General features: G+C 44.7%; 1 protein-coding gene across 10 annotated transcripts in view; it reads left to right on the forward strand.

The window, feature by feature from the left end:
• The window catches only part of TGFBR3 (transforming growth factor beta receptor 3), a 202,647-nt gene that overhangs the window by 134,345 nt on the left and 47,224 nt on the right, over positions 1-21,078 (forward strand). For all 10 annotated transcript variants that reach the window (XM_063723499.1, NM_001159786.1, XM_063723498.1 and 7 more), the window contains 2 exon segments: positions 15,774-15,957; positions 20,772-20,940. In XM_063723499.1, the coding sequence (XP_063579569.1) occupies positions 15,774-15,957; positions 20,772-20,940 (353 nt within the window).

The following is a 21,078-nucleotide window of genomic DNA, read 5'->3' on the forward strand; positions in this document are numbered from 1 at the left end:
AGGTTGCAGACACAAACACAGCTCTTGGCTCGGCCAGAAGCATTACTCCTGTATTCCAGGGACCCGGATATACCAGTTTGTGTTTTGCAGTGAGGTCTTTCCCCAAATAAATTCTCTCTTGAAGGCAGATTAAATAACTAAATGTTTCAAGATTGCTGGTGGTTCTTCTTCTTTTTTTAAATGTCTCTTGTGGAATGACTCATTGTGTCCTGTGGGATATTCCAAGTGGTTGTGTACCACGCATTTTTATTCCAGAGTCTGCTCATCTGTTGGTTTTGTGGCTTGTCCTTAAGAGCCTTAATTATATGGGTCTTGATCCTCTCATGAACTAGGGTCAGTCAACTACCCTAGTTCAAACAACTCATTCCTGTTTCCTAGGAATAGGAGTTTTTGGCCCTATTGTGGCCATTGAGCTCTTCCTAAATGTCACTATGGCAATTAGAACATTGGAAGGAGCCCAGTTTCAACTGGTAAACCTGGTCCAGAAGGGGTTTTTGAAAGACTCCCTGGGATTTATTCTAACTTGCTAGGTTAAGGCTGGTGAATGTTGTGAGTGAGTGAATGGCCTGTGGCCCCTGGGAGATTTGCCTGGGTGTATTTTTCCTGAGGAAGACATACTGTCCAGGAGGGTTCACGCAAGTGTAGACTTTTCCTGGCTCTGGCTGGACTTGTGTCATGTCTGTGTGCAGGCATAGGTCGCAGCCCTGTGAAGGCTTTGCTTTCATTCAACAAATTGAGGTCAAATAAACTCACTTTCACTGAGGAGGCAAGGTTGGTGTTTCTTCGTGTGGAGTCCCATGATGTCTTTTAAGGCTTTATTGTCTAAGGCTAATCTGGTAATCGGATGCATCTGCCCTTCCCAAGTGTTGGGCAATTGTATCAAATGTCACATCTCTGGTGCCCTTTGTTGATGTGGTGGCCAGCCTCCAGAGAGCTGTTTGGTAGAAAAAGTGACTGTTTTGTTAAGGGAGGTTGCAGAATATTTTATTTCCATGTAATAGGAGGGGAAAAAAAACCCAACTGTCTACCAGGAGACTCTGGGAGGCTGACTTGACGGCTGTGGCTGTGCCTTGTTCCTCTCACAAATTATAGACAGTGATGCCCTTGGTAAGGGTTCTCCACAGGTGGCCCACACTCCCCATCTCAGAAAGCAACTCCAGGATGGTCCAACTCCTTCCTGGACACAGGTTGTTGGGTTTATTTGAGGCAATTTTGTTCTTGCACCTCGAGTCCACATTATCTAACTCTAGCTTGGAAGCTACTTCTGATTTCTGCAGGGGAGGAAAGAGTCCCTTTAGCCTTCTAATTTCTCTGTCTAGGATAGACTTTGCTTTTCTCAAGATCTGCTTTTGCCTTTTGTTCCTAATACTGTATCCTTAGATGGCCCAGGGTCTTTGTTGCAACTGTGGGTCCTTAGTGCCACTGTGCTAGGGAGTCACCATTGGTTTGCCTCTGCCTTGTCTCACTGAGGTGGTGAATGACACAGTGTATACCTGGAAGTCAGGGGGTCATCCATCTGCCACCTCTAGCAAAAGTCTCACAGTCCATTTGATTTCTGGCCTTTCCATCTTTATCATGGAGAGCCTGTTCTTGAGATTCTGTTGGTTCTGGGTGATACAGATGGCAGGGTGATGTTCAGAGCTGCTGTTTGGAGCCAAGCCTGCCCCAATCCATCAAAACAGGGTTTTTATATCCTTTTCTTGCAGTTTGTATAAGAAAGCTATGGTCCTGCCATAGTGAGGAATGACTCGTGGCCTGTCAACCTCAGCATCTGTCAGACAAATCTCATGGCCCGATGTGAGGATACATACACATATGTGTATGTTTAACAAGCACTTCTAGTGTGTGCCATGTGTGAGGTACTCTTCTGAGTACTTACATGTATGACCTTAGTCTTCATAATAAGCCTGTGAAGTAGGTGCTTTTGTTGTTTTTGTTTTAAGATGAGGAAACTGAGACAAAGAGGTTAACATGTACCTGGTCCCATAGCTAGTAAGTGGGGGCTCTAACCCAGGGACAGTGCTTAGTAAGTACTCAGTAAATGTTAGCAATAATAATAATAATAATAATACTTTCCAGAATGGTAAATGGGGACCTCATTGGGAACAGTCACACTGCTGACTCGAGGGCATGACTATGATTTTATCTCTAACTCTGGCCTCCAGTCTGGAGCCACTCATGACTGTCCCAAGAACAGGGCTTCAGAATTGAACCCATAGAGCCAAATCAGGGCATCGCATCAGGTGAGCAAACCTCTTGTTTCAGCAAAGTGTTTTATGCATGACTTATTTCAGTACTGGGATCTAGATCATATCAGTATTTCACTTGGATAAGGATTTTAAAACTGTTTCTTGACCCCTTTCCCAAGAGCACTTTCCTTCTGGGGTCTCAGTTGGAGTGTTTCTGGATCAGCTCCACCAGGATGCCCTAATATCTACATCTGTCCTGAACCCTGTGGGGACCATTTGTTAATTGATGCTAAATATGTTCAGTTCAACCTTCTTTGCTTTGACCTAGGAGACCACCTTGATCATCTTCAGAGACTTCAATGTAGACTGCAAAATGGGTGTGGCCTGCTTAAGAGGGCTCTGCCTTTGCTTCAGAGCTAATTTTAGGAAGCTCAAAGGAGGCTCCAACCACAGTTATTTTGGGCTAGAGGCCTCACCTCCATTCTTGCCCTCCAAGGAAATCCCCTTTAGAACCTTTTTTCCCAAACTGTTGTTAGGTCTGTGGTTCCTGGGCCAGAATATGCGGCTCTATTTCTCCTAGGGCTTGCACCAGCCATTCCCAGGAGCTATCAGTCAGCATTTATCTAGAGAAACAGAACCAGTCGGGGACATATATGAAGAGATTTATTACAAAGAATTGGCATATGCTATTGTGGGGACAGGCAGGGCAATCAAAGTCTGTAGGGAGGCCTTCAGGAAGGGTAACTCAGGCATGAGCAGAAGCCGCTGTCCACAGGTGGAATTTTTTCTTCCTCAGGGAAGCCTTGGGTGTGCTCTTGATGGCTTTCAATGGATTGAATCAGGCCCACCCAGATTATCTGATACAATCTCCCTTCCTTAGTGCCACCTGATTATGGAGTTTAATTGCATCTACAAAATACCCTCACAGCAACGTGTAGATGAGTGTTTGATTGTATAGCTGGGGAAGATGGCCTAGACACGTTGACATATAAAACTGACCATCACAGAAATTTTTAAGATCCTTGAGCAATTTGTTGTTGTTTACTCTAACTTGATTTCTAGCCAAGTAATTATTTCGTTTCTTTAACTGTTGCATTCCTATTTCTATCTGTCCCTTCCATTCCGTTCCTCTCCACTCTGACCAGCACAGCTCCTGAGATTGCTGGGGAAGAGGGGACAGAGAGGGAAATAACCCACCAGGAGAATCTCTGCAAGTGGCGGTGAAGGGTGGGAGCCCCCTGCTTTGCCTCACTGCTTTTCCTTTTCACTCTCCTCTAAGCCTGGTGAGTGTTCCTCTGTATTTGCCTACCCAGCCTTGGTAGAAAGCTTGCCCTAAGACACCCAGGTCTTTGCTGACCTGTGAGCCAGTCAGTTCCCTCACCAACGGGAGATGACCTTTCCAGGCAGAGTGTCCACCTTCCCCCAGTGGAAAGAGCATCATTTTTAGAGTCCAGCAGACAGTTTGAATCTGCACTCATTTCTTGCTAAAGGTGTGTAATCTGGCACTTTATCTAATTGCTCAGAGCCCCAGTTTTTTCCATCAGATATGAGGATTCAGAATCCATGTGACATGCACTTAGGAAGTGTGCAGCCTGAGCTTTTGTGATTAATATCATATTTCCTAGTGTTTTATTAACATGAGGCTGAGGGAAGTGCGTGTCTACCCTGCACTACTGATTTCTGAGCCTGTTAGCTGACTCTTCCACAGCGATGGAATAGAGAGAGCTCTAGAGTGAGAAACCAGGTCTTTGGTTCTATTGTCAACCCTGTTGTCTGCCAGCTGTGTGCCTTGGGTAGATCCTTTGGCTTCTGTGAGCTTCAATTTCCTTCTCTGTAAAATGGAATTGAGATTATCAGCCTTGATGAAGAAAAACTCTACAAAGAGAATTCTAGGAACATATTTGGAGCCAGGCATTTGTAAAAATCAGTTTTTGCTCTTGAACTTGACTTGGCAGATTGGATGTAACTTAGAAGAAAAAAAGAGTCTTCCCTCCTGTGGGGTTCTCCAGGAGCACATTTGGAGGACAAAATGAGATAAAGGAATATGGCAAGTAATAGTAATGATACCAACATTTTATTTTTTTCCTGAAAAACATCATTTAGATTGAAATGCACTTTGAATTTGGGGGTAAGCTCTTCCATCAGGCTAACATTGGCAGATGAGGAAGGGTAAAGTTAGGAGTCTGAAGAATTTTTTGTAAAGCTGGACAGGATTCCTGTGTGGCCTTGGGATTCTACTTTGGAAAACTATATTAGAAAGCAGCTTGTGCTTCATCAGTTTGGTAACTTGTGGGGTCTTAGTTTGTTTTTCAGATGGAATGACATCTTTTGCTTCTCTTTGTGTATATACACACTCACATGTACTGTTGTTCTGATAACGTTTCCATGGGAGATGAGAGTATTGCTTTTGTACTGGCTCATGTTCAAGTTTGTGCATGTTTGTGTTTGGAGGGCAGCATCTCAGAACTTTCCTCTTGGACGTGTGTAAACATGCAGGGTGTTAAGAACATGGGGCGGTTTCAGTCATTTAGGTTTTTTTAAATATTTCAGCAAAAATTAAGAACAGGATGATCATCATGAATGTTTTGAGAAAAAGTAATAGTCAAATATGTTTTAAGTCATTTTATTGGAAGAAAGTAATCTGGTTTGGGGTACTAAATAAAATCACCCAAGAATTTTTAAATGGCTGCATGGATTTGTGTTTCATGAATGCATGATTGGCAGATACTGTCGTCACATGGCTCATGAATATGTAGTTTTGCAAATTATGAACCTAGGTTCACAGGCATGGAAATTATTATTTCTTTGAAACGAAGCTTTTTTAAAAGGCATTGAGTCATGATATATGTTAATAGAAAACATGTTTCAGATTGCATTTCACATCACATGGCTTCAGAGGAAATAGGCAAGTGGGGTCCTCCCAGGAATTGGGTAGAGAGAACGTGTGATTTTCCTCTTTTAGAATGCTGGGTTCAGTCTTCATTTGGAAGGTAAATATTTCAATACTGTTCCAGTATGTTTTTTTGTGTGTCCAAAATACATAAAAGCATAATCTTCGTAATGCCTTTCTGTATGGGGGCTGTGATGAGTTCTAGGGCCAATCTGTAGATCCCACTTAAACCTAAACTGAGATTCTTGAGGAATACCTATTCTCCTTTACCATGTGTCTTTTCCCCCGGAATTGAGCCAGCAAGTTCTTGGCATGGCAGGTGTTTCTGAAATATCAGTATGTTTTTCTTTGCTTTCTTTGTTTTCCTTGTTTTGCTCTTTCTATTTTCCTAAGCAGGCAACTCCAAAAAGAGATTTGTTTGTGCAGGAGTCAGGAAAAGGGAAGAGGAATACTGAAAGCTGGGAGTAGGGCAGGAGAGAAGAGGGGGAGGAGTCTATTTTCATTGTGTAAGTGTTGAACTTCCACCAATGCCAAAGTCACGGACATGTGTGCAGTTGGATGTGTGAGTTAGAGCAGCCCCAAGGGCCTGTAACCTGAATAGCAGGCACTCACCCAGCTGATAACTCAAGTTCCAAGTAGACCACAGCTGAGTTGTAGGGGATGTGTGTGTGTGTGTGTGTACGCGTGCGTTTGAGATTCCTGGAACAGATTTCCTCTGAGATCTCAATAGGCTTTTTCATTATCATTGGGGAGCTATGGTTTCTCTTATTTCACAAGGCCCATTTCTTCCTTTTGAGATGTGCAAGGAGATGACTCCATCCATGACTTGGCTTTACACTCTCCCTCTTGGCTTTTTATCATCAGTGCAGAGGAGAGATTCTTGCTTGTTCTTCAAACAGTCTCATTCGAGCTTTATAAAGGTTATTGAAGTTTACATAATATTCATATCTATGGCCTAGAACAATGTTCCTCAAGTATGCGTCAGAATCATGAGTGGTAGAGGGAGGATTATAATGTAGTTTCCTACATTCCTACCTCCCACCACCCTGGAGTCTGCATTTTAATGTACTTCTGTCTGAGGATCACACTTTGGGAAGCGTTGGGCTTGAGATGTTTTCTTGAGATTGATTTATGTTGAGACCAGACCAAGAAGCAGATGGATGGATGGACATGATCAGTTCATAAACATGTTCCTTTCTTAGGGTCATATTGGAGGAGGCTCTAGAGAAGCACTGTCCAATAGAAATATAATGTGAACAATATATGTAATTTTAAGTCTTCTATTGGTGCATTTAAAAAGTAAAAGAAGGCTGGGCATGGTTCCTTATGCCTGTAATCCCAGCACTTTGGGAGGCCGAGGTGGGCAGATCACCTGAGGTCAGGAGTTCGAGACCAGGCTGCCTAACATGGTGAAACCCCATCTCTACTAAAAATACAAAAAATTAGCCGGGCATGGTGGCAGGTGCCTGTAATCCCAGCTACTCGGGAGGCTGAGGCAGGAGAATCGCTTGAACCCGGGAGGCAGAGATCGCAGTGAGCTGAGATTGCGCCACTGCACTCCAGCCAGGGTGATGAACGAAACTCCGTCTCAAAAAAAAAAAAAATAAGTAAAATTAATATTAATGACACTTTGTTTAACCCAGTAGATCCAAAATAATATCACTTAAACATGTAATCAATCAATGAAAATTAATGAGATAGTTCACTTTTTTCTTGTGCTAAGTGGTATGCATTTTACATTTATAACACAGGTCAGTTTAACTAGCAACATTTCAGGTTCAGGTACTTGATGGTGCCATGTGGCCAGTGGACACTACATTGGATAACACAGCTGTGGAGCAATGATGCTTTCGCTAACCCCCTGGCAGACACGTGGTTGCTCATGGCACTTGTTCCCATTTCTCCACTGCTGCTGAATATGACCTCAGAATCCTTCTCGGCACAGAACCTTAGGCAGGCACTGCCAGTTAATTGGACATCAAGATTTATTTTATTTATCAAACAAATACTTAACAAGTATCTTTTTTGTACCCAACACTTGGGATATACCCATGGACAATGCACACTAAGATCCCAGCCTCTGAAGGAACTTTCTAGTGGAAGGAGTTGGGCAATAAGCATATTATATGGCATTTTAGAAGGTGACAAGTACTGTAGAAGTAACATGTAAAGTGGGTTTGGGAGAATCAGAATTCCTAGAGGGGCTGGGTGGTGGGGTTGTAAATTTAAATGGGCCCATTGAGAAGGTAACATTTGAATAGACTTGAAGGAGGTTGAGGTGAAACTTAAGATGAGACTTAATATCTACTTTTGATCTAGGGTGGCCTGAAGTTTCCTCAAGACTTCATCTGGGAGCATTCTTTTTGGGGTAGGGGTCAAGGAGGCAGGAGGATGGGGATAGGGCAGTGTGGCACCATCCACAGCAAGTTCCTCTCCTCACCACTGAAGACTAAACCAATGTCGGGGAGGCCCAGAGAGAGGCTGCAATGCAACCTGCCAGGCAGTGAGTCAGCAGATGTGCTAAGTGCTAAAGCAAAGAACCTCAGTGCCAGGAAAATGGTGTCTGTGCCCATTAGCTGGGACTTGTGCACTTCACTCAGGCTTGGGAGATCAACCTTGAGGCTTCCGTGGATCCGCTGAGGACTTTAAGAGTTAAAGCTTAAAGACAGGTGTGGAAACAAAGGGCTGGTTGCCTCTTTGGCTTGGCTTTTTTCATGTAGTTTTGGATGAGGTTGTTGAACCTGATCCAGAAAAAATAATAAACTTGGCTGTGGTTGCCTAGCCGTAAGTTCTTGTAATAAAACTCCCAGCAATTGGCAGATAGAGTAATGTTCTGCTCTTTAAAAAAGTCTGGTAGGATAACCTGAATTTCAAATACAAATGTTGTGCATGGTTCAAGTAGGGAGGAGCATTCAGGAGAGTCCAGGGTGCATCTCAGCATCCCAGGATTTGTTAGACTGGAAAGTGCTCCACGGTTCCCCTTCAACAAACCTTTACTAGGGATTGGGACCCTTGGAGCCCAGTGCTCTGCTCATTCCCACAGGAAGACATTTGTCATGTCAGGGAATGTTAGAGGATTGGGTTTTAATTAGCAAGCAGGAGGAAAGTTCATTGGGTTGTGGGGAAGACATAGAATTACTAAATATGCTTTAATAATTGGTTTTTAGGTGGAGTTATTAGGTGAAAAATCAAATCATTAGCTTTAAAGCTTGGCCAAAAGCTCATTTCCTGGGCAGTAAGGGAAGCAATGAGTTTGGGTAATGGGAATGAATAAATTATGGTGTATCCTTTCCTATAGGTAACAACATTGAGCTTTCATTCAACAAGCAATTATTGGGTCCTTGCTTCCTGCCCAGCACTATGCCAGGCCCAAGGGATTCAGAATGAACAAGGTTTTTTCTTGGCCCTCGAGGTGTTGCTCTTTGTCAAATGAGGGTGGCAGGTATGCTGACAAATAGTTGCAGTCCATGTGAGAGAGGGATGGACTAAAGGTCTGTACAAGTCACTTGTGGGCAGCTCGTTGTGAGGAGAGTAGGGAGCCTGGGAGGCTTCACAGAGCAGGTGATACTCCTGGACACAGAACGGTTTGCCATGGGCGCAATGTAGGATAGAGGGGTTCAGGCAGGGTGCAGGGTGTAAAAAGACCCAGGAGTGTGTGGCAGCATGACGTGTTCTACAACTGTCAGTAGTTCTTGGGTATGTGGGAGAGTGGCGTGAGATGAGGGTGGGCAGAGGCACTTCAGTCATGCGCCATGTTAAGATGCTTAGGTGCCATTCCACTTTATCATGTGTTTACTTTTTAGAAGGATTACCCAGGTGACAGTGTGGAGGAGGGGTAGAAGGAACAGGAATAGCGGCTGGGAGGGTAGGAAGTTATTGCAACAGTTCGGTTGAGATTATAAGGACCCGAAATGGGACACTGTTGTGGCAAGCCTCCAGGGATAAGGTGGAAGATGGGGCATGGAATAAATAGTCTCCTCCTCTGGCACATAGCTCCTCCAACCCTCATCATCTCTGAAGTGCTAAGTACCTTTTTGTATGCTGGTGAGATGACTGGTGGCTGGGGCTCCTGGATAGCCTCTGGATGGGGGCTGGTTGCCAAGGGAACCAACCATGTGATTAGAGGTTGGAACTTTCAGCCCACCCTTCTGAAGGAGGGGAGAAGGGCTGGAGATTGACTTAATCATCCATGGCCAACAGTTTTATCAGTCATGCCTGTGGAATGAAGGCTCCCCAGAAATCCCTGATCTGTGGGGTAGGGTTTGGAGAGCTGCTGGTTGGTGAGCATGTGGAGGTGCCGGGGCGTGGGAGAGTGGCACTCTCCGAGAGGGCACAGAAGCTCTTCACCCCTTCCCCATACCTTGCCCTATGCATCTCTTCCATCTGGCTGCTATTCCTGAGTTTGTGTCCTTTATCATAAATGAATAAACTTAAAAGTATTTCCTTGAGTTCTGTGAGCCATTCTAGAAAATAATTGAACCTCAGGGTCATGGGAACCTATGATTTATAGCCCGAATGTCAGAAGCATCTGAAGAGGGGCAGTCTTGTGGGACTGAGCCCTTAATCTGTGCGGTCTGACCTATCTCCAGGTAGATGGTATCAGAATTACATCGAAATACACAGCATCAATTGGTGTTCTGAGTTGGAGAATTGATTGGTGTGGGAAAAACACCCAGACATCCGATGTCAGAAGTAAACTATTGAGAGTGGTGTGAGCACAGAGAAAAATAGATTGTTTTTCTCCTATACACTCTTGCAGTTATTTTCCTTGCAATGATGATTGCAACCCTTTCTCATATTAGATAAAACTATTTTCCCTACATTTCTTATGTGTTTTGCTATTCTCTTTATATCCTACATTCTTCTACAAGCCAGACTCTGATAAGGGTGCTACACCATGAAAATTAATGCAGTGTCTGGAGCATGGACTGGTAGACTAGAGGAATGACCTGGAAATATCTTGTCTTCATTTCAGCAAATGATATGATTTGGGTCTATGTCCCTGCCCAAATCTCATGTTAAATAGTAATCCTGTGGCCGGGCATGGTGGCTCAGGCCTATAATCCCAGCACTTTGGAAGGCCGAGGCAGGTGGATCACCTGAGGTCAGGAGTTTGAGACCAGCCTGGACAACCTGGTGAAACCCTGTCTCTACTAAAAATACAAAAATTAGCCGGTCCTGGTGGTGGACGCCTGTAATCTCAGCTACTCGGGAGGCTGAGGCAGAAGAATCAATTGAACCTGTGAGGTGGAGGTTGCAGTGAGCCAAGATCATGCCATTGCATTCCAGCCTGGGCGACAGAGCGAGACTCCATCTAAAAAAGAAAAAAAAATTGTAATCCCAGCTGGGTGTGGTGGCTCACGCCTGTAATCCCAGCACTTTGGGAGGCCGAGGTGGGTGGATCACCTGAGGCAGGAGTTTGAGACCAGCCTTGCCAACATGGTGAAACCCGTCTTTACTAATAATACAAAAATTAGCCAGATGTGGTGGCATACGCCTGTAATCCCAGCTACTCGGGAGGCTGAGGCAGGATAATCTCTTGAACCTGGGAGGTGGAGGTTGCAGTGAGCCGAGATCACGCCATTGCACTTCAGCCTGGGTGACAAGAGCAAGACTCCATCTCAAGAAAGAATAAAGAAAATAAAGTAAATTGTTATCCCCAGTGTTGGAGGTGGGGCCTGGTAGTAGGAGGTGATTAGATCATGGGGGTGGGAGGGTTTCCTCTTTTGTGCTGTTCTCGTGATAGTGAGTGAGTTACCGTGAGATCTGGTTATTTAAAAGTATGTAGCACCTACCCACTCCCTCTCTTCCTCCTGCTCCTGCCATGTAAGTCATGCCTGCTTCCTCTTCACCTTCCACCATGATTGTAAGTTTCCTGAGGCCTCCCCAGCCATGTTTCCTGTACAGCCTGTGGAACCATGAGCCAATTAAACCTCTTTTCTTTGTAAATTACCCAGTCCCAGGTATTTTTTTATAGCAGTGCGAGAATGGACTAATACAGCAGAGTTCTTGGCAGGTTGTAGCATGATGCCCTTACAAAGATGAGGAAGGTTCTGTGAGGTTCCTTCGTAGCTGGTTGAACAACCTGGAACCCCAGCAAGGACTGCTAATGGCTCAGGTTAGTGTGGGAGTGTACGTATGAGTCACAGACTTCAGCCTTGTCTTGGTCAACTTCTCAGGGATTTAGATGAAAGTGCAGAAGGTGTGCTATAAAATTTAGTTATTTATAGCTAATAAAATAAGGATTTTTACGTGGTCTCTTCAGACTTGAAATATGGGTCTAAAGAATAATTATAAGACTTTGCATTTATTTTGGGAGAATTATGGGTGTGAGGGTACGATAGAAAAGCCTCAAACTGGTGAAAAGACCTGGGGGTTAGGTACCGTCATCTCTACCATCCTTCTTGGTGTGAGTGACCACTGTTTCTCACCTGAATTATCCCGGAAGTCTACTAATGATCTTCTGCTTTTTGTCTCCCCTTAGACTCAACATAGCAGCCAGAGCCATCCTGTGAAAACATTTGGTAGATGTTTCAATAGTCCTTACAACAGTCTACAAGGTCCTGTTGGGCCTACTGGTCTCCTCTGGGACCTGTGTCCTACCAACCTCCCCTCAGCCCTGTGTCCTACCAGCCTCCCCTCAGCCTTGTGTCCAGCCACACTGACCTCCTTGGTCTTCCTTCACCATGTCAGACCTTACACTTGCTGCGTCTCAACTGTGAATGCTTCTTGCCCTGATGTTTGTGTGGTTTGTTCTTTCGTCTCCTTTAGGTCTTTAACTTCTCAGTGACTTTATTTTGCTCCTCTGGCTGTCTTATTAGACTTTAATCTCCATAAAGGCAGGGAATTTTGTCTGTCATGTTCTCCACTGTGTCTCCAGCGTGGAGAACAATGGAGTAGGCAGGCACTCCATAAATCTTTGTTGGCTCTATGTTTAAAGCATATATTAGTGTATTAGGCTGTTCTTGCATTGCTAAAACTAAATACTTGAGACTGGGCAATTTATAAGAAAAGAGGTTTAATTGGCTCATGGTTCTGCAAGCTGTACAGGAAGCATAGCATCAACATCTGCTTCTGGGGAGACCTCAGGATGCTTTTACTTATGGAGGAAGATGAAGCAGGTGCAGGCAACTTACACATGACAAAAGCAGGAGCAAGAGAGAGAATGTGTGTCGGAGGAGGTGCCACACACTTTTAAATGAGCAGATCTCACGTGAACTCAAAACGAGAGTTCACTTATTACCAAGGGGATGGCCCAAGCCATTCATGAGGGATCTGCCTGCATGATCCAAACACCTCCCACCAGGCCCCATGTGAAATGTTGGGGGTTACCATTCAACATGAGATTTAGGTGGGGACAAATATGCAAACCATATCAATTAGTAAATATGAGATCATAGCAGGGTTCAGCTGATGCCAAAGCTAATGCGGATGCTTCATGCAGTGTTCATATATATAGAGAAAGAGATTTATTATAGGAATTGTCTCATGCAATTATGGAGGCTAACAAGTCCAAAATCTGCAGAGCCAATTCCCCAGTTCCAGTTCGAAGGCCTGCAGGCCGCTGTAGCACCGGGAAGAGCTGATGTTCCAGTTTGAAAGCCATCAGGTAGAATTCTTACTTGTGAGAGGGTCAGCTTTTTGTTCTATTCAGGCCTTCAACTGATTGGATGAGCCCATACACATCAGGGAGAGAAATCTGCCCTACTCAATGTACTAACATTTAAATCTCATCCAAATGCATCCTCACCAAAATACCCAGAATAATGTTTGGCCAAATATCTGGGCACCTGTGGCCCAGTCAAGTTGACACATAAAGTGAACCATCACAGTATGCTTCTCAGACCATACTTGGAGACCTTGAATCTTGTCCCGACACCATCTTTCAGAGACTATCCTGTTGACGCTCTGACAACCAGGGTGTCTGGGGCAGAGTTGAAGAAGCTGGGGTTGTTGTACTGGACAAGCAACCTGAAGTCTTGTCTCATGGAAGAAAGACGAAGGAATTCTTTGTTCTGGTAGGCATGGCTCAGACTACTGTATTAAAAGTGAATCTGACAGAACAGAAATCTGCTGTCTTGGGAGCTAGTGAGGTCTTCTTTCTGGAAGGGTGCAAGCAGAGGCCAGCTGTGACCAGGAGTCAGAAGTCTTAAGTTCTGGTCTGGGCCCGGTGCTGACTTTCTGGCCTTGGGTAGGCCATTAGACTCTCTGAGGTTTCCGCTTTTCTGCTGTAGAGGTCACGGTAGCCTGCCTCACAGTTCCGTAGATCAGATGGAAATAACATCTGAACAATACCTTCTAAAACAACACCTTCTAAAACTCAGCTCTAGCCTTGTCAGGTTCAGGAGAGCTGGCAGTCAGGAGGAGAGTGCTAGCTCACTCCTTGCTGAAGCTGAAAATTTCCACTGACCTGCAGTCGGGGACACCTCACTGCAGCTTTGCTTTCTTCTTATTGGAATGTGCCTGAGGAGTGGCAGTTAACTCCAGTTCCAAATTCCTCAGCCTTGAGTGTATGAAGCTTATTGCTGCTGGCCGTGAGGACGACGATGCCTGGAGGGAGCAGAGGGAGTTGTTCCTCCTCCACGAATCAGCCCCATCACCAGCTTCATCAGGGCATCGCTCTTTAATTACTTCAGGACACAATTCGGAGTTGCCGTTGATATCTTCTGTATTTGTGCTGTTTGCTTTCCTGCCTCTGGAATACACCAGTGTGACATCCCGCTTTCCACTCTGAAAAATGTACTCTATGTATAATGTATTTAAAGCCCAGTTGCTGTAGTTTATGGCCACAACATGAATGAGAAACAAGAAGCAGAACATCCAGGGTTTCTCGTCTAAACATTCAGAACTGTGCTGGCAGTGGGACAAAGGCCTCTGGACTGTTGTGGGTTTTGGTGACAGCCTTGATAAAAATGCCTTTTTAGTACAAGCGAAAAGAAGATTTTACTACAGTGCAAAAGTCAAAAAATTAGATAAACATTGTTGGAAGTTCAGTGTTGATGAGTAGCTAAGCCTCAGAGAAGTTACGCTTAGGTGGGCATGGTTATTTTTTTGGCAGGAAAATGACCTAGGATTTTTTTCTTATTCAGGCAACGTCAAAGCAAGGTTAGAGCTACATGTTCCACTCTGGTTTTGTTTATAACTGGCATCAGGACATTCAGAAATGATCATGACTACACTTGACAGCACTGATACGTAGTAAGTGTGCAGACAGTGGTAGCTGTTGTGAGTAGCTATGGTTTACACCCAGTTTATTAGTGATTAATTCAGGGCTTCCACAGAGCCCTGTGTAGTTCTACACAGCTACCACTGACTGCGCACTTACTACGTATCAGTGCTGTCAAGTGTAGTCATGATCATTTCTGAATGTCCTGATGCCAGTTATAAACAAAAGCAGTGTGGAACATGTAGCTCTGTACCATCTGTGTGGCCCGGGCATCAGGAGATCTAGAAACTCTTCAGGTGATTCTAGTTTTCAGCTTGCAACATTAGTAGGTCATGGAATCAATTAAGTGAAGTACTTGTTTTTTGCCAGCATTTTTAGAAGATACGTTTATATGATTGTATAGAAAATATTAATGCCTAGCACAGTAGCTGGATAAATATAATTTTGTGTGTGTTAAAAACGCTGCTGTGAAAAACCATTAGTAAAATCCCTGCCCTCGACTTGCTTCTTAGTCTTACTTCAGAAACTGCATGCTTTTCGTTATGAATAAATGGTTCATGTGAAATTTAATACAAGACATTTATAGTTCTATGACTTGGGAATTTGTGAGCCTTCTTGCCCACATTTTGAGGTTTCACTCTGACACTGAAAAAATCAGTTATTTTATAAATGCTAGCCAACAAAAATGGCATGCATATTTTCACCAGCAACTAAATTTGATTATAGCACAGCAACAAGATGATGATTTTCCTCCTTTGGATGTGTTAATTACACATATACCATGATATGCTAGGTCAGCAGTGGTCTAAATACATTCAGCAAGAAGGAAGTACTTGCATAAGTCATCCTGAAAGTTTTATTAGATCAGTTTAACAGCCTCTTGACTTCATTATCTATGGGAATTTGGGGGTCTTACACAATAAACTGTTACAAACATTCGTCTCACTCCTATGAAATAGAGCAATGTGATAGAAAGGCTGGCAACCTTTGGCCATTTTTATCTCAGTGCTGAGGTGAACATAAACCAACAGGACTCTCGCTGTGTCCCTATTGTGATGACTCTGTCGCAGATGCTGCAGCTGTGGAAGACCTGAAAGTCGTGATCAGTTGCTAGCAGGACTTTGGGATCACTTGTCTTGATCCTGAAGCTTTTTATAAGCCCACGAGAACATTCATCAAGGCTTCCCACTTGATTTGAAATACATTCGTTGTAAGATTGGTCTTCAATTTAGATTTCTTGGAAATAGCAGTGATAATTCTTACGATTACTCAATGTGCAATGCAGTCCATCATCACAAGGTTCTTTCAGATTTCAGAGGGACATCCTGCATTGGTAGTTTTGCCTTTGTCTGGGAGGACTAGGCTTGGGATTATTTCTTCAATCCGCTGCTTAAAAATGCTAATCTGCCTGTATAACAAAGGGAAGAGGTTCGATTTACAAGCACTTCGATTTGAGAAGTGTTTTCTCTAATTATGATTCAGCTCCGGTGACTGCATCATGTTAAATATGCAATTCTCTTTCCTCTAGGTGTCTAAGGGTTCTGTGGTCCAATTTTCATCAGCAAACTTCTCCTTGACAGCAGAAACAGAAGAAAGGAACTTCCCCCATGGAAATGAACATCTGTTAAATTGGGCCCGAAAAGAGTATGGAGCAGTTACTTCATTCACCGAACTCAAGATAGCAAGAAACATTTATATTAAAGTGGGGGAAGGTAAATTTGATGTGGCTTCAGTTAATGACTGATTTATGACAGGCAATTGTTTTCTTTTCTGAAACCAGGTGGTTAGGGCAAGGAATCACAGAATTACAGAATGTTGGAGCTGGCAGGGACTTGAGGGGTCATTTGGCCCCAGGCCTCTCCACCGCCCCCCATATTCCCTCCCTTCTTTTTTCCTCCTGGGGAAGCAGGCCTGGTTATGGCCAAGTGAAAAATAGGGAGGAGCATGGGGAGAGAGGAGAAGGTGGTTGTGTGGGATTTAGAAGACACCCACGCACAGAAGTCAAAAAAAGTAAGTGGAGGTGAGAAGCTGAGGGTGTGGGAAGGAGGTGATGACTGATGGAGTGGAAGAGCTGGCAGAATGAATGGGTCAGCAGATGGCTTCCTCTTACCTGTGTTCTGCAAACGTTTGAAGCCTGTGTCAGTTTGTGGTACTGAGACATAGGTTACATTTTGGACAATAGCAAAGGAAAAGTATTTAAATATATTTTTAGTACAAATGACTATTACAAGGACAAATTATTGGAGAAAAGAAGTGTAGGGTCTTGATAAGAGATTGCCTATTTAAATTTCCTTGCATTGCAGAGGGATAGAAATATCCAGAAACCCAGTTTTGAAAGCCTTTTTTAAAACAAAAACAAAAACAAAAAAGCTTCTCTTTCTTTCTCATTCTTTCATTCTTTCATTCTTTTCCTCCCTCCCTCCCTCCCTTCCTCCCTTCCTTCCTCCCTTCCTTCCTTCAACAGGGTCTTACTCTGTTGCCCAGGCTGGAGTGCAGTGGTGCGATCAGTGCTCACTGCAGCCTCAACCTCCAGGGCCCAAGTGATTCTCCTGCTTCAGTCTCCCAAGAAGCTGGGACTACAGGCATATGCCATCACACCTGGCTAATTTTTACAATTTTTTGTAGACACAGGTCTTGCTGTGTTGCCCAGGTTGGTTTTGAACTGCTGGTTAAGAGATCCTCCTCCCTTGTTCTCTTAAAGTGCTGGGATTACAGGCATGAGCCACCCCACCTGGCCAGACCTTTTTTTTAAAATCATTATTTTCAGTTGAGTATATTTGGAACCCCCATAAGTTACTAGGAAATAACTCTTGTGAATGGGTCCTTGTTATAGCCGGCTGATTGTGTGAACACTGCGTTTAAGGTCTTCAGCATCCACCTGCTTTCTGTTAAATTCTACAGTAGCTGTCACCTCCTCATAGACAAGACAGGGAAGGGTGGGTTAGTGAACACTTGATCCCAACTCTTGTTTGGATCTGGGCTGCTTTAAAGTGTGTGAGAGACAGAGGCAGGAAAGGTGGACACGGACGTCGGAGAGGATGCTACGTGCAGAAGCCATTTCAGGGGCCTTCACATGCACCCCACTTAACTCCACAGTAATCCCAGGAGGAAGATGTCATTTCCACCATTTTACAGAGGGCTTAGTGGAGGGCTAAGTGAACCTGCTCACATCCAAGTTACTAACAAGTGACAAAGCCAGAACACAAACCCAGGCTTCCTGACTCTTGAGTTTAACGCTTGTTGCCTGAGCTGTACTTTAAGTCCTAGCCAAATAAGCATAACTCAGAAAGGGAAGTGGTCCACCTGGATGAACATCCTTGTTTAGTTGAGGCAGAGAGGAGGGGGCTTAGATGAGGGTTGGGCTCAAAAAGTCTAAGTTTGTTTCTGTACTCTCATGATAGGTAGCTAATAACAGAGGTCAAATCCCATTGAGACAAAATGAAAAATCTCTTTTAATAAAGACTCTAAGCCCTGGCCAGCGGGCCGCGTTTCTGAAGCAGAATTCTAGTAGCATGAAAGAATGTTGATTACTCCTTGGAATTTGTTAGAATAAGAAAATTTGTTATAATAACATTAGAATGTTGGACTGTGTTCTCTCGGCAGTGCATGAGCTTCTTTCTAAGCACAGCAGTCACTTACCCTGAGAGCCACGGGTTGTCACTTAACTGGTTAAGCCTGTGCACACTGGGTAGGGGAAGCCAACTTAATGGACCTGGTGTCTGGTGCAGTAAAAACTGGTTAACTCCTTGGTAACACCTTCAGAACCCCTGAAACTTGACTCCAGCCACCAGTTGAGTATGAGTCACTGGGCCATGCCATGGAGAGAGGAGCAGTAGGGAAAGGAGGTTCCTTGGTGAGGTCAGTGGACCATAAAGTGGTGTTTATCACCACGGCTCAGACTGCACTGAGCAAGCTTCAACCCCCACTTCCCAGAATCCGACCTGGCTCTACCTTTCTTGTACCCAGGATCGCAGGCCACAAGGCCTGGTTGCTCTAACCCGAGCAGTTCTCAGAGTGTGGTTTTTGCCCCAGCAGCATCCGCATCACTTGGGGACTTGATAGAAATGCCAGTTCTCGGGCCCAACCCAGACCAACTGAATCAGAAACTCTGGGGGTGGGACCCAGCAGTCAGTGTTTCAATCAGCCCTTTAGGAGATCTGATGCTTGCTGACATTTAGGAACTGCTCTCATCTATATACCCAGAATGGAAGAATTTAAGAGTTTTGCTCTTATCCCAGCTGGTCTTGCTGCGAGGCTTCAAGCAACATTGAACAACATGGACTTACCACCAGAGCCTCAGTTTCCACAGCAGGAAAATGAGGTGTTTGCTTTACTCCCCAGGTTCATTCCTGCTCTCAGAGTATATCCTTCTGTGTCTCAAAGTCATTTGTCAATCTTTCCCTAAAATACAAATAAGCACGTGACTCCCCCTGCCCCCAAACTTGCCAGGTTTCTACCCGGGAATTCCCCTTTGTGGATTCCTTTCTACTTGGCACTCGATATAAGTTTTGATGCCAGGCATTCGGAAAGTCATTGGGGAGCGGGGGAGAAACCACACACAACAAAAGTGGTCAGCTTATTCAACTTAGTGACAATGGCATCTGGGACTAGAGCCCTTAATAACATCAACTTTTGAACAATTAGACCTTTCCTAGTGGCTTCACATGAGTGAATATTTTGTTATTTGTCTCAAATCTCACATCATTCTTTGTTAATTCAGGAAACCTATACCATATGCCCACTATGTGCCAGATACAAGCCAGGCACACCTATGAACTGGATATGCCGGCCACAGTCCCAGGAGGGCCCTAGTCTCTTGAGTTCCAGACTGGCCTGTCCCTAGCCCGTAGACGCTCTTTCTTAATTAAATTTCAACCTTGCCATTCCAATATCATTTTCCATCCTGAGATGTGGGGGAGGCATCCGCAGGGCTGCAGCTGCACAGTGTGCATACCTCATTTGCTCATCTGGCAAAACCCTCAGCAGATGTGGAGGGAGGCTGCTCTAGCGGCCTGAGTCAGTGGAGCCTTGAGCTTTTCTCTCTGAGGGGGAGGGGAATTAGAGGAGGCTGCAGAGTGCAAACCCAGTGCTCTCTTGCAACGAGCCCACAAGCAGAGGCTTTGGTCCCCTTTGTTCTGGGGTGGCGCTGGGGGTGCTGTGGTGGCCAGAGTCATGATGCCCCAGTGTGTGCTGCGGACCTCAGCACAAGGGAGATTGCACAAGTGGGGAGGGGGAGGGACGGTATCAACCCAGTCTTGGGACCCACTGGGTGGATTCCTGACTCCAAAGTGAGACTTCCATGTGGATTTGAACCCTGGCATCCTGTCCTCAAAATGGAAAAGGCAGAAGTCTGTTTTATAGTAGTGCCAGGCCTCTGATTAATTATCCCTTCTGAAAAAAGCATGCTACACCTAGAACTTCCTTGACACTGGTCCCAGCTGTCACACTGCCAGCAGTTTCTTTCAAGTTCTGTTGAAACATTTAAGCCCGTGGATGGAAATCCCATCAGCCGCCGTGCTGTGTAAATGGCATGTGCCGTTGGGGGAGTGTCTTCAGATTCTGGTACTTGCATCACTTTCCCGGGTGGAGGTGGTGAGCAACTCTCAGCACAGTGAGATAATGTTTGCGAAAGCACTTTGTAAACTGTAAAGTGCCATATAAACTTGAGTTGTCTGTGTTCAGATTGTGAGAAAGAGTGAAAGTCTGCCTTCTTTGTTTCCCCCAAACTCCTACCTTTCATCTTCAGAGTATAAAGTGCTGTGAGGAATACATATGAGGGAAAGATTAATTCTACATGGGGTGTCGGAGGATTAATTAGGTGGCTGCTTCTCCTGATAGTTGAAATAACAAATATCCAAGGAGGAGTGTATTTGGGGATAGAATGGATTGAATGTTAAATACGCTGACCATGAAATACCTGAGTATTGGATTTTTAGATAGGAGGTGCTTGGTAGACAGATGACAGTGTAAGTCGACTGCTCAGAAAAGGAGTCATGATCTAGGTACAGGTTGAAACCATGGGAGTGATTGAGATCACCTAGAAAAAGAATGAGATAGAAAGGGGATTGAGGAAGGAGCTGAGAAGTTCTTAGCATTGGTTTATGTTGGGATCAACTACAGAGCTTTTCAAAAAAGCAAGCTCCCTAGGCCCCGCCTGGGTGTTCTGAATCAGATTCTCTGGGTTGGGGTCTAAACAGATTCTGAGCAGAGGAGGAGCCAGTGGAAGAGATGTGAAAGATAGGTCAGAGGAAACAGACGAGGACAGGAAGTATCACAGAGAACAAGCAAGGAGAAGATTTAGCCAAAAGAGGCCCCTAGTTGGGGGCTAGTCAATAGGAGGTCACTGGTGACCATAACAGGATGCATTTCAGGGCAGTGGTTGCGGAGTTCACAGACGAAGAACCATCCTTTGAGCTGGTGGTTCCCTGTGTCTGCCATTTGCTCAGTTTCACTGTCACCCTCCTTCCTTTGAATCTGGTTACCAAGTACCTCAGTGGTTTGACAGATTGTCCTGTGCCTCTTTCAGATCAAGTGTTCCCTCCAAAGTGCAACATAGGGAAGAATTTTCTCTCACTCAATTACCTTGCTGAGTACCTTCAACCCAAAGCAGCAGAAGGGTGTGTGATGTCCAGCGATCCCCAGAATGAGGAAGTCCACATCATCGAGCTAATCACCCCCAACTCTAACCCTTACAGGTAAGTGAGTCTAAGTGTGTGAGTGTGACAAGAGATGAAAGTAAAGATCTTCCTTGACTTGAGGCAGGGAGAGGTGTAGCCCGTCCTACACCCTCCCCTATGCAGGAGAGAAGGGAGCCATTGATGCTTCACGCAGGA

Source organism: Pongo abelii, chromosome 1 (assembly GCF_028885655.2).
Source record: "Pongo abelii isolate AG06213 chromosome 1, NHGRI_mPonAbe1-v2.0_pri, whole genome shotgun sequence".
Taxonomy (NCBI): Eukaryota; Metazoa; Chordata; class Mammalia; order Primates; family Hominidae; genus Pongo; species Pongo abelii.